Source organism: Loa loa, assembly GCF_000183805.2.
Source record: "Loa loa unplaced genomic scaffold supercont3.2, whole genome shotgun sequence".
Classification (NCBI taxonomy): domain Eukaryota; kingdom Metazoa; phylum Nematoda; class Chromadorea; order Rhabditida; family Onchocercidae; genus Loa; species Loa loa.
The window spans coordinates 318,104-332,971 of NW_018108182.1; the positions used below are offsets into that span (position 1 = coordinate 318,104).

The following is a 14,868-nucleotide window of genomic DNA, read 5'->3' on the forward strand; positions in this document are numbered from 1 at the left end:
GAGGAGAGAGAGAGAGAGAGAGAGAGAGAGGTCTTTATAATTTTTTGAAACGACTCAAAAAAAATGTTCTACCAATGAAGAAGTGTCAATTTTTAGGCTAACATTAATTCAACAGGTGTTTAAATGATAAAAGAAAGATATAATTAGAGCAGAGCAGAGCAGAGCAGAGTTAGATTTATGAAACACTTCGGATGTTCATTGAAAAGTTAGGAAATACGAAATAAGATAGCTTCTAGCTGTTTTAAATTTAATTTGGTTTAAAATTAGCCGAAACCTTAGCCTTAGTGATAAAATGTCTTCAAATAAGCAATATTGCACAAAAGTTCCATTAAAAAGTTATTTTTCTTCTACCGGAAAAAATTCACAATCAAAACTAACAACACACTAAAAGGTAACAAAACTACACTATTGGAAATTAATTATTATAAACTGCCTGCTAATTAGTTCAACATTAAAATCGTCTTAATTAAATTACTCTTTGTTGCAAAAGGATTAATTTCGACTTCGCTCTACTTTATTCTATGTAACGGTATTTATTGCAAACAAAACATCGGTATGCAAACTAACGATCTGCTAATGATAATGATAAGGATAATCAAAACAAATGATTATCACGATTCATCTCTGACAATATTCAAAAATGCTAATAACATTATGAAAAATTATCTGGTAATTTGAGATGTTAAATGTCTTTTTATAGTGAACAAACAATTAAACTTAAAACAAAATGATGCAAAGTTGAAATGAAATATAACATTGATGAGAGAAACAAATCTCATTACCATTTTATTGAATATTTTAATTTTGCACTCAAAAATCGATCGTTCGTTAATTTGGCACTGTTAAAAAAGAAAGAGAAATTTTTGAGAATTTAATGATTCAAATACATATTTCAATGCAAAAACGACCCCCAAAACATGATATATACAACGTTAAGAAATGAAACAAAAGAAATGACAAAAGCGCCATTTCATTTATGTCACATTTTGAATCATTTACCTCATTGTATAAATGAAATTTATTTATTTATTTAATTTTACTTAAAAAATTTCAAAGACCAAAATACCGCGACATCTCAGTGATTCACTCATCATCAAGTCAATTTCTGGCAAATAGTAAACTCACCAAATGTTACGATACAATTAAGTTAATCGAAAAAAATAAAAAATTAACAAACTTGAAAGATTTTCCAATATTAAAATCGTTTTTCTTGCTCATTTTACCAGATTCAAATTCCGCGATAATCCTGAGAGAGCGAGAAAGGGAGAGGGAGAGAGAGAAAGAAAGAGACAGAGAGATCTTTTCAGGTGAAAACTATAAATATGATGGGAAAAAATTAAATTTTAAAATGGATTTGCTAAATTTATTCTGGAAATGGGAGAGAGTGAAACTTTCGAAATGATAAAGTGACAATATGAATGACTGGTTGTACATTCTTCTTCAGGTCTTTTCAATTTTAAAGAAAATGAACACAAACGATAGAGGAGGGGAAAATTGCCGGAGAAGGGGTAGACTTCGTTGATGTGCGCGACTGATGACAACTATCACTGCTGTAGTTGAGGGAAGAGTGATGGGCTGGACAGATAGAATAAACGTGGACAGCACCGCCCTTCTTGGCGCACCCCAACTGCAACATTTCACAAATTTCCTACTTATCAATTTTTTTAACTCTTTGCCTTATCAGTTACTTTATCACTTATATGGTGTAACATTTTTTTTTCTAGTACTTAAGGCACAATCTTTAATGGTATCAATCTTGCATAAAGCGAGATAAATTTTTCATTCAAAGAATCACCAAAATGGTTGGTCATTTTCGAATTTAGCTATGATACAGTTTAGGTCAACTGGTCAGTATCTACCAGATATTAGCTCATCTCGAAGGACAATATTTCATCTTGATGAATTCCTCAATGATGATAACAAAGTGCAAAAAGTTTTCCTATGACCAATCAAATTTTCAAACTTTAATGAAACTAATTTACAAAATGACGACGAAATGAGCTCTCCACGTTGGAAACAAAAAAATAAAAATAAAAATAAAAAGATGGTAGGCCGCATTTTGATGTATCATTTCGGTGACATCAAAAATCCGATATTTTTAAAAAGCCTTGAGAAATCCAAATTCTAACATAAACGACAATTAGCGGATAGTTCAAAAAGATTTCCAAAGAGGACATTAGTTTCAACAGGGTTAAATTACCGTTAGTTTATAATCTTTTCCTGAATTAGAAATTGATGGTTCAACTGGATTTATTCGTAATTAGATTAAGGTTATTTTGAGGGACGTTGCGACATGACAGCACTTTAGGTATTAATAAAATCTTTGAAGACGAAATAAAAAACCGCAAGAAATAGGGTTATAGTAATTAACAAATGGCACCAATCATGCATCCACCCTTCTTCCTCGGACCGTTGTGAACTACCACATCGTTGTAAATCATAATGATCAATTACTGAACGGCACAATCATGTCAAAGATTACATGACCATCCGAGTGTTTTTGTGCAGTTCTATAAAGGTCATTTCTAACTTATTCATGAAAGGTTAAAGATTAGAGAAGTTTTACAAAAAATTTCCAATCCAATTTGATTGATTCAAATAACTTCGTAAAAATAAATTGCAGGAATTTGTTAATAAATTAAATTCAAATTCTTCTCAACCTTTGACAATTCCTTTCTATTTTTCTATTTCATACATCTTTTTTATGGTAGTAAAAAAATTTTCAATTTCTAATAAATCTTAACTCAAACATCTACTATAAAGCTGATACAAGCTTGCATTAGCTTACAATTATCATTAACAATATCATGTCAACTATGGAACACATTCCTAGAAGTTCCATTTGCGCCATATACCCATGAATCTTCAGTTCAATCTTATCACATTGAACACTGCAAACTGCTGTTTATATAAGTAGCTTAAGAAATTCCACCTCTTCACAGATTCCCTGAGGAATTAACACTTACACTCACATGGTGGACATCATAACAAAGCTCAGATATTTCCTTCCTTAACCAGTTCGTCGTCATTGCTAAAAATAAATGTCACTTCCTACATGTTTGTTTGTTTGTATATGTTTGTGTAGAAATTTATAGCAAATTAATTGGATTTCTAATTAGTTTTCGTGCATTTTTGCAATTTAATTCTTGTGATCAAATAAATTTAAATAAGTGTAAAAAGTTGGAAAAGAGGAATTTCACTTCTTCATAAATATATGAATGGTGACAATACGACAAGTAAGTAAGCAAAATGTCATTCATAACTATAATCGAACGAAAATTCCATCACTGAAGCAATCTTGTTTATCACTTCTACTAATAATAATCCAAAAGCTAAATTTATTGAAGATGGCTTATTCAATAATCCTAAAAATAAGAAAAATTGCTAACATTTATGATTTTAACAAAATAAACGATAACAGAATTCCCATTCATACAATCACATCAAAATAAGTTTGAATTTTGAAAATGATTTGAATCAATTGAAAATCAGTTCCTTCGATGATAATTAATTTTAGCAAAAGTCTCTTTTCTTTGGATATTTAATTTACAGTAAAATTCTTTTTTTTTTTCTTCACAGATATTTTCAAATTTTTCTTAAAAATTATTACTAAAAATTGGTGGATGAGCAAAGCATATTACTGATATATTTAAAATAAAATTAATGAGGGATTTTCAAAAGCGAATGAATTGTAAGCTAAGCTAAAAGGATAGAAATTTAGGTTCATTTAATGAGCTATGATTAAAATTTCATATTAAACATACATGAACCAATTGCTTAGAGTAAAGTTCATTTTCACGGATATGATAATTTTATTGCAATTTCATGCATGTTGTCATCACTTAAAGCTTCACATAAATAATAATTAATTAATTAATCCTTAGATTTTGAAAGGAAAATTATGGGGAAATTCTAAATAACAGGTTGCAAAAATTCTATGTCCAATGATTTTAATTAAAAATTTGATCATTTTTTGTGGGAACATGAAAAGGGATTTTAAATGCAAATTTTTGATGAGTCAAAATTTACATATAAACAAAAAAATGCAACTAAACATAAAGAGGATGATTATTTTTGCATTTTAAATACTGAGAAATTTCAGAAGAACTAAGAGATGTCACATTGCTGCTCATCTTTTAGCGCTATTTCATCAACTGTCATATTCAGAAAAGAATTGAATTACTCATATTAGCAAGATAGATTAATATGAGTAATCCAGTTAATGTTACACTTTCGAGATATCATAAATGTTCATTAGTAATTGATAAACAAAACCAAAGTCAAAGACATTTCAAATGCAATTTCAATAGCTTTAAATTTTTGAATAAACTTTAAATTCGTATATTTGTTTACTGAGTTTACTGAGATCCATTAATTTATTGGTTGTTGTGTTCGTTTTACAGCAAAGATTATTCAAAGAATGCTAACAACGCATCGATCTTTCTCAGAATTCCCATATCGAACAAATGATCATCATGAAGATGACATTTCTGCTTTTGCTTTGAATTATGTCACCAAAGTCGCTTGAACCTTCCCGCAGGCGTCTATTTTTAATATTATAAAATTTAATGACTAGTTCTTCATTCAATCCATTTATACCAATGATATGATAAAACTTAATGATGATATAACTCGAAAGTGACATTCTAAAGAACGATCCTCAAGAATGGCAGTGTAAGAGGAGACAAAAAAAAAAAAAAACGAATCTGGCGACATCGTCTTCTTTCACTTAAAATTATTTTCAAGAATTGAACATTGTTATTTCAGGAATTAAAATATTTTTTATTATTATTTAATTTTTTATTGTTGTTTTGATTTTATTATTATCTTATCATTGTAAATTATTGATTTAAAACAATTGAGATGATTAGCTCCTCTTTTGAAATTTATGGTTCTTAATTTGATTAATTACTAATGCTAATTATGTTTTACCAAAAAGCAAAAAAAAAGAAAAAAGAAATAGCAAATTCGAATCGAATCACTGATCCAAGAATGACAAATCCGTAAAACCGGTAGGATATGATATTAAAGCAAACAGTGGCAACCTTTCTCGCATATATTGTTTGAATGACAAATATTCCATCTGTACAAATATAAATCATCTACATAATGCATAATATTATAGCACTGAACTAATATTTTTGACAAATAAAATCGATATAGGAAGTTTGATCAGTACTTACTGATAAATCTCATCCACTGATATTGACTGATAAGTAAATCTTTCTAAGCAACATTATGATCCTCATCAACTATTTGCATTTTTAGTGAATATATTTCTATATACAATTAATTAATTCATTTTAGAAAGAAGTCAAGTGACGAAATGAAGCTTAAAATCAATCATAAATGAGCCAATTCAGATGAAAAGAACATTTAAGAATGAGAGATAGTACTAAAAGGATGAGAATGAGAAAAAGATTTTAATTAAAATAAAAATTCAAGAATGAAAGCAATATATGACAATGTTGGTAATTCGTTATTGAAACTAAAAGTCACTGAGATATTTGCTTCATTATGATAATTTGCTTAAAAACTGAAATCTATTGATACTTTCAGCTGGATAAAAGAAAAGGTTAGAGAAGAGAAGAAAATGGTCATTTGCGCCTTTTACATAAATGATGCAAAAATGTGATGGAGGGAAAATTTGTCAGAAAAGAGCTAAATTTCGTATGGGAATGATAAATGAAAGCAATACGATTGGCAACTTGTCTCCTTCTTCTTTCCCAAAATAAGCGACTATTTTAAGCCTAGGCCATTTAAGTTTGGTCTTCTACTTAATAGGCCTTTCATTCCAGAACGATTGTTATTTATATGATGAGATACATGATTTGCACTGCTTAATAGTAGTGGATATTTTTGGAACACAAATCTATCCATGAAGAAGTGACATGATGCTTATGCCGGAATTCGTTCTTCCTTTTTTTTTTTGCTTTTGGATAAGATAATAACTGAAAATTGACTAATTTGCCATTTTACAAACTTTCTCTTGGAACATTTCTCGAGAATAACATTGAATTTCAATCATTTTGTGTTGCTATAATCCAACTTGAAATTTTTAACGATACTAATATTTGAATAATTAACTCAATTAAAATTAAACAGAATTAATTCCTTCACTAATTAACGAAGAATAGACGACACAATTTTTAGGCGCTTTAATGGAAATAATTTGAGAGCTAATAGCCAATAATGCTGTCGCAAGTGATGGATTGAATGGTATTTAACCGAGGCTATAAATAACTTTCATAAATTGGTAAATCGATCCATTTTAATGCCAAATTATAGATTAACACATTCCCGACTGCTTACCATCAAAAACATTAATGATCTACGGAAAGCTTTGTCGGTAACATAAAACTTTACGAAATGTTTTAACGAAATTAATTAATGAAAAAAAAAATTCATTGCTACATCTTGGAGAAGATCAAAAATATTCAGTAAAAATAGGATTGTTCTGAAATATCATGTCATTTCATTGGAGGGAATAGTTGTAGACAAAGATATCCAGATATTTATGAAGGAATAATTTGGCCCCAGGCTAATATACTTATAAAAAAGATCTTCATAGTGCCCACCAAAGAATTTACTGAAAAGAAATTTTACATTTCTATCAGTAAAAAAGGAAAATTTGATAATTACTAATTTGAGAAACATTGCAAATACATGGGTAGTTTTTTTTTTGTTTTTTTGTTTTGAAATTTTAATGAATTATCGTTTTTTATGATTTCTAATCTCTAGTAGTAATCTTACATGGCGATGATAAGGGTGATATGATAAGTGCAATTGCTACAATCTTAATCTTATCCAGAATTCTAATCACAAATTCTATCAAGAAAAAAAAAAGTGCAAAGGAAAAGAATTGAGCAAACAATTTGTTCATTTGATTAAAAATTAGGAAGTATGAAAATTGAATAGTTGTCTTTATATTAATTTCATTAAAAAAGTCTCAAACTAATGTCATATTAATAAAGAACCAATGATAAAGAACCGTCATAACCATTTCCCTTATTTAGTAATATTCTCTTTCCAACGGTCATGTCCCATTTATAAAATCATCTTTTTTGGCTAACAAAATTACTAAAAAAAGAATTACCTTCCTGAATTTTATTCTTATTACAACTGATTTCGCCATATCATGAAGATAAATCTTTTTACAATTCATGGTTGTATGCGCTAATGTCCTGATCTCATTCCAGTCTTCATTTTTAACCTTATCATATCTATTCAAATTTCTTATGGCACGAGATACTAAATTAAAGATATAATCTTGGGATGTGTGTTATATGCAAATTAAGGGAGAAGTAGAGAAATGCAGTAAATTAACTTTATTAGTTGTTGCCTGACGTTATTTGCGAGTGATAATTGATATGCTTTTCGAATTCATTTAATTAGAGAATTTCTGTCAAATCATTGTTACGCCTTCTTTTTCTGCTGATTGAATTTCCTAATCATAATAGTTCGAGTGAGGGAAAAGAAAATGCAAAACGAGAAATCGAATAACTGCGACATTAGCGCTTTGTAAGAATGCTACATAAAATATCCACCCGAAATTAGTGTTAAATTAATTTAGTTTAATAAAATTTAAAATTCTATCTTAATATAACCTTTGATTATCATAATTCATTTACAAAAGATAACCACAAGTACCATTAGCGATAGTAGTAGCACAGAGACTAGTTTTGAATCTTCCGATTGCTTTCTAGCGGAGTTTACGCGAGAATTGACATAATGACATGCTACAAAACTTTAAGATACCCATTATCTAATGACATATTGTGCGCATTTTCTCCTGTTGACAACAAAATACATCAAAAATATTAACCAAAATAACTCACTGAAATGGGATTAGAGATATTCATGGAATTGTGCGCTATGTGACAATCAATGACAGGAATAGAAAAGTGCCGTATTGAAGGTAATTTCATTTAGTTCACTGTGATCTTTCATTTATGTACAGCAAAAATTTTAATGTTAAAAAATTCATGAAATTATGAATAAGCTGCCTTTTTGGATATTAAAAATTATTGATATCTTTTGGAAATCCGAAAGTAAAAAGATGGCTCATTGGTTTCTCAGAAGTAGCAGCATCTCAAAAGGGTTAGAGATATTCTTTCTTCAAATTGTGCCATGTCACAATGACAAAAGTAAATCAAAATAAGACATATCTGAAATTAACAGTGTCACATTACGTCTTTTTTTAACGTTTCTTTTTTCTTCATTTCATTATTGAGATAAAAACTGAAAGTTTAGGAATTTTTGGTTGAACTGAAAGGATAAATGAAAAAAATGGCAATGTTGACAGTTCATAAATCAAATAGATCATCATAAAAAAGAAAAACAGGTCATTTGCAAATTGATACAAATTAATCACAACAGCTGTTGATCTTAGAAAAAAGACCAATTTTAAAGAAAGTCAGCAATAAAACAACAAGTTGATAATGTCACCGTTGTTAGGGTAAAATGTAAAAGTGTTTTATTCTTCTTTTAGAAAATAAAAAAGAGGCGCAGTTATTGGTATGTCCCATAATTTGAATTATTAACAACGACAATGCCGCATAAAATTGCTTTCTGATGTTTATAGAAATATCACAAAAGAAAGCCGCATCGTATTTTTCTTTCGTTTTTTTTTTTTTTGTAAATAAAAATGATTTTGTCGAAATTAATTCCTTCGTTTAGAACTTCATTTTTAGTTTTAGTTTCGTTCAGAATTTAATTTTATATGCATATGCTTTCATATAAGCGACAAATATTAGTGGGAGTGGATATTGTATGAATAAACGAATGATTTATTGTTGTCAAAAAGTCGTGAAATGATGCAATAAATGGAATCGAGCAGTAATTGTAAACTAAACAGAAACTTGGACATCTTTGGCCATATTTGTCGTCCTTCTAAAGACTGATAATGTCCTTTCTCGTGTATAAATGTTTGAACAAAATAAGCTGAATAGATAAGTGTTAATTTAAATCTTTTGAATCAATGTTTTATTAAATTGCCTTGGAAATTATGAACTTAATAATGTCAAGGAACCATTTAACAAACAATGAGTGCTATAAAATTGAAAGAGTGAAGTCTCGTTTTGTAATTTTATAGTACATATTATATGGTTTTGCTAATATTGATTCGAGAAATGATACTCAAATGAAAATCAATAAGTGAAATATGACATAGAATAATATAACGAGATTTCAGTGATAGTAATTTTTGTATGAATTTAACAAACAACATCAGTGGAACATGTAGCTCATGCAGTCATAGCGATAAATTTAATCAATTACAGATTGAAAAAATTGAGCGGAAAAAATTTAACAAAAAAAAAGCTTAGTAAAGCATTTACTTTTGCATTTCATGGCAAATAGAAGCAAACGATTTTAATTTGTAGAAAATTTTGTAAAATATTTAGTTAAATCTTTGAATTTGTTGAAAAATATGCAAATTTTGTTCCTGTAAAATTCAGATTTGGAAACAATGATTTGAAATAAATGAAGATCGGAATAATTGCTGATTTTTGTTGTCAAAAATATCCCATGATATCCTAAAATTTCTCGTAACAGTATAGGTGAATGGTCTGGAAGTTCAAAACAAACTGATAAATGTATGAAATAAACGGAATAATTACACAATTAAACCTCTTTGCCAAATTCATAAATTGTCGTATGATGAGTCATGACAAACAGATAGTATGTGAAATATCATTGATAAGAATCTATGCTCTTGTGATCACTGATTACAAAAATGTGGATAGAATATATACAGGATGATTGAATCTAAAGAAGAGAATACATTTAGATTACTGGCAAAAGGCTGATTGTTTTCTTAATTTATGATAAACGGAAACTTTGTATTGAAATTCAAAATTATTTCATTTCAAAAAAAAAATCTGTAGAAATTCGAAATTTTCATTCAAAAATGATGTTATTGATCCGGATAAATCGTAAACAATTAAAAAAAAACAAACAATACAGATGTGCAAAAGTGGAACAAATCGATGAAATTAAATTAAAATTAATGTATGTAGGACAATATAGAACAATTAGAAATAAAAATAGTTAGAAATTGGTGAAGTCGATATACATCTTTATTTTGCTATAACGAACAATTTGACGCTTTCTTTATTGCCTATAAAGCTTCTTTTAAATTACTTTACAAATATAAATAACAAAAATCCCAGCAATAATTACTTTTAATTCATTTTTTAAATGAAAAGAAAAAGGAAAAAAAAGTTTCTTATAATCTTCGGACTCTTTTTGATAGTTTATCAAACAGACTCATTTCTGTCCCTCATTTTTTCTTTTTTTTTTTTTTTTGAGTAGTAATTATTGTAATGTCGCTACTAAATTTCTGGAAGACTAATTTGTCATTGATAAAAGAAGCTTTAAATATTATAAGAATATTTGTCGCAGAAAATGCAAACGAGAAAAATGCACTTTGAACTTTTCACACTAGTAAAAGAGACCATCAACATTTGTTGAATTAATTGGAAGTAAATAATACTAGTAATATGAAATCAAAGCGAATCTGCACTTTCAATTAATATAGAATGTATTATGAGAGGAACGATAGCATTACACGGTCTTCTGCTGATTTATTCTAAAAAAATATGTAAATTTCATTTCAATCTATAATTTAGAACAAAGTTTTTACATTGCTTGGGAATTCAGTTTAAGCTGTGCTTCCTATGACGGATGTCACTACTGAAAATCAAACGCCTTTTTTTGGTTGAAGAAATGACAGAGTAGCTTCCTGCTTCCAACTGCTAATTGTTTTGATACCAAATGATATTAAAGAAACCGAGTAGAAAGCTGAAGTACATACCTCTTACATTCATCCTTCTTAAACGTTGTCGGATATTTTTTCTGATGTCCCTTCATTATTTCATTACTTCCGTTCATTAACACTGCCATTTTTTGTGATTGCCTACCAGGCTGGAATATCATTTATAATGCTAACTAAGTACGCTTACGATCAAGGAGACTAGATTCTATGTTTCCTTCTGCATTTTACTACAGTTTAGAATATATTCCAAGGAAATTCTGATTTGTTTGAGTATTTGTGATTAAACAAAAGCATTATTCCAATCAATTCTATCTTACTTGCAATAATCCAGTTAACAAATCTTGTCCCTTCGTAAATTTCAATAATATCCAAAAAAAGCTATATTTCATGAGCAAACATTTGCTGATCAACCCGACAGGAATGTTTTTCAATTTGCTAAAATTCCCAATTTGTTTAAGATTTTTTAAAGCCAACAAAGAGGATGGATGATATGATGGAATTTAAACAAAAAAACATACTTCCTCTTTCGTTATCTTTGCTTGTTCTTTTGCCATCTCTACAACTTGCTTTTCCAGATTTTTTAATTTTTGCCTATTCTTTACAATTTGCTCTTCATTCATTGACAACCACCATTCTGATCGTGAATCATGGAAATCCTGAAAATTTTCCGCCTTCAGTAATTAGGGAAGGCGACAGAAACGCTCATTAATGCAATACAGTGGTGAATAAAAATCTGACAAATTTGAAATTTGTAGGGATGAAATTCGATTATTAAAGATCCATTTTTTTGCTCAATTTCAACACTCCTTGTATTAGCTTCACACCTTTTCATGATATTAAAGTCTGCATTTAATTAAAGTCCAATAAAGTTTACATTTTAAATTAGTACTTGATCAAGTTTTTTTTTTTTTTGTAAATTGGGAATATTTCAAAGATTTTGAAAAAAATGAATTCTAAGAATCGAAGAGAATTAATCAAGTAAATAAATTAGCATTTTTCCGACATTCATTTGAAAATTGCTGATTTATTTTCTTGATTAATTATCTTAATTTCGACTACTTTTCGAACTACCTTTTCACACATTTCTTTTTTCCTGATGTTCAGTTTGACTCAATGATTTTATTTGCGCTTGGCTACCTCTTTGATGATTTCTTCGTGTTTCTCTGGACTGTGTTGGATTTGTTCAAGACATGCTGATGGCCTACGAGATTCTCGGGAACAAGCTGGTAAATGATATAAATCACGATGGTTACGATTGGCGAGGCGATATTCACGAACACCCTCAAATCTAGAAATTAAATCTAATCTAATTATATAGTTACTACATACATGATCATAAGAAATACTTGAACTATGTCAAATATAAAATTAAAAAATCAGGGAAGAATCTGAGGATCCTATAATGAATCAAAAAAAAACCCTGTTTTATTTCACAACTCATATAAAAATATGGAGTATAAAACAGGTGCAGTTATGAAATTTCCCGATGTCCCAGCTTAATAAGTAAATTTCTTCAAATATCCACTATCATGACCTGAAACTGAGAAGAGTGGGACGGAAAATGTTTAAAAGAACTATGGAACAAATTAAGAAACGAAGCAAAATGACTTTGTAGCAGCTAATTCCGGTTCGCTTGTCGAACACATTACGTCATTAAGAGAGGACATCGAGGTACAAGCTGTAAAGAAGATTGCGGACGATGAATCCATTGTATCCCAAAATTCATCGGGAGGTCTACCTTGAAGCAACCTCTATAATTTTAATAGTTAGAATTGTAGAGTTTGAAGTTTGGTATTTTTTCGTCAAGAGAGAAAAATATTTCAAATATCATTCAGTATTTCAGATCTATGGTACGAATGAAAATCCACTGTCAACTCCTGCAGGGGGAAACCACAAATCACTAATTTCATCAATTTTTATCACCTCTTCACCTATAATGTTCTTCTCTCTCATTAAACTAGAGAAAAGTACTTATATCTTCAGTATTTTTCATGTATTATATCATAAATGTCATGACTGCATAGTGATAACAGTCTTTGCTTGTTCCTAGCTCTTAATCATAAATACTGTATTTTTTTAAAAATTAATTTGAGACTTTGAAGTATCTTGAAAATTCATATGTAGTATAAGATCGGCAAGTTGCAGAAGGAAAAATGACTTACAGATTTGATTTTTTCCTTTTAGTCACCGTGGGTGACGAAATACCATTTGTGCTGACTACAGACCCATTTGATATTGATTCACATTTTTTCCGCCGCTGGTTAGAGCACATTTCCGCAAGCTGGCACTGAGCTAAACCAAGTTCACCTCGTAACATTACGAGCTGCATGCGTAACTCACGACGTTCACTGTCACAGGCACCATATTCTTTACGAATCCGATTCAATTCACGAAACATCGTACCAGCCTTCTCTTTCCATCTAGAATATCCGGCAATTTATGTATCTCCCAAATATCTCAAACATTTAAAATCTCTTATTAAATTAAATTTTAGTTTATGATTTTATGTATAAGGAGATGAGAATGAGGTGAACTCTCTCATGTTATACCTAATATGCTCGTCTAAATCAACTGTAGTACGCCCAAGTTCAACAAAACTTCGGCTTCTCGATAAGCGGATTTCATGTGAATACTTTAATGCATCTTCACGCAGTTCATGTTTGTATAGATCTAGTTCACGACATGCTTCTTGAAAATTAAACGTCACTCGATCCAGTTGCTCAGTAAGAGCTTCGCGTTCTTCATGTGACCTTTTCAAAGCAGTTTTCAAATGTTCAAGCTCGGTTATATTTGGTGGTGAAGGATTTTGTCTCGTTAACTGAAAAGTTAAGAAATTTTGTTTTCTGGGGTAAAAAAAACTTCCACAGATTTTTTAACAGCACCAAATAAACAGTCCTGGAGGATTCTCTCAGGAATTATTTTCAAGCGCATTTTTATGTAATCCATATTACAGAGAGATTTATCAAAGCATTTGCTACAGTTCTGGTGATTATTCAAGAGGAAAAAATTAAAATTCAAGGTTTCAAGAAGTTAATTATATCTGTAGAAACATGTTACCGAGGAAGAAGCTTAAAAAAACTTAAATTTACAATTTGGAAAAGATACGTACATTCAGCGGAGGAGTTTCACTCGAACAACTGTTATTTTCGATTTTATTCGCAGTTACGGAAGTGTCAATTTGTATGATGACATTTTCAAGATCTTCTTGCACCTAAAGATAATGTAATTTGAAATTCAAAAATAGCATGAATAAACGAGTTAAACATTTAGAAGGAAGCAGTCATTTTGTTTTGAAAACCTAAAATGAATCATTTGAAAGTTTCAAGGAAAATCAAGAGAAAAATTGATGAATTGAATTACTACAAATAGTTAATGAATTCACCTGCATCAGATCAGCAGCTAAGTCAAAGGTAGCTGAATGTTCGTTGACAGCTGATGATGATGATGATTTATGCGGTGAGGTGCTGCTATTAGTGCTGAAGATATGTGATGTATGACATCTAGATGACTCTATGAAATGTTTTAAGCTAACTAATTCCTCATTAAGACGAGCATTATTCCGCGAAAGAATAGAGTTTCGTTCACGTAACGTTGTTATTTCATTAGAAGGAGTAACAATTGAGGATGTTCCTACAGTCGATAGTCTGAATAAATGTGGTACTGACATCCATCTGCAAAGAGATAATAAGTTAGTTTTAATTGAGATGCAGAAGAAACCTGATATAAAATTTCAATCAAAAAAATATTTAAGATAAAATATAATAATCCAAAAAATAGAATGTGAAATTTTTGAAATTTTAGGATTAAAACTGGAAATTAATATGATTTTTCAAAGTCCTTCTAAATGATTGAAGTAAGTTTTAAAGATTAAAAACAACAATTAACAATAATGAAATCGATTGTATTAGTAATAATTCCTCACAAAAACCAATTCGTATGAGATTTAAATGAAATTTGTTCAAAAAGAATATGGATAATTTACATGAATATTTAGTTTATACTTGTAAAAAAATGGCTCCTTAAAAATAGGTCACAATTCAAATAATTATAATGCATTAAAGTAGTAAATTTAACCAATTCAGAACATTTCC

At 29.4% G+C, this 14,868-nt stretch overlaps 1 protein-coding gene across 1 annotated transcript; it reads right to left on the reverse strand.

Moving 5' to 3' along the window:
* Positions 1 to 10,566: 10,566 nt before the first annotated feature.
* On the reverse strand, positions 10,567 to 14,444 carry LOAG_07466 (hypothetical protein; the record flags this gene model as incomplete). Its single annotated transcript, XM_020447438.1, has 9 exons — positions 10,567 to 10,591; positions 10,817 to 10,926; positions 11,296 to 11,433; positions 11,915 to 12,065; positions 12,386 to 12,528; positions 12,966 to 13,197; positions 13,327 to 13,595; positions 13,887 to 13,988; positions 14,160 to 14,444. 9 exons carry the CDS (start codon positions 14,442 to 14,444, stop codon positions 10,567 to 10,569), a joined length of 1,455 nt encoding a protein of 484 aa, XP_020302330.1.
* Positions 14,445 to 14,868: the final 424 nt, after the last annotated feature.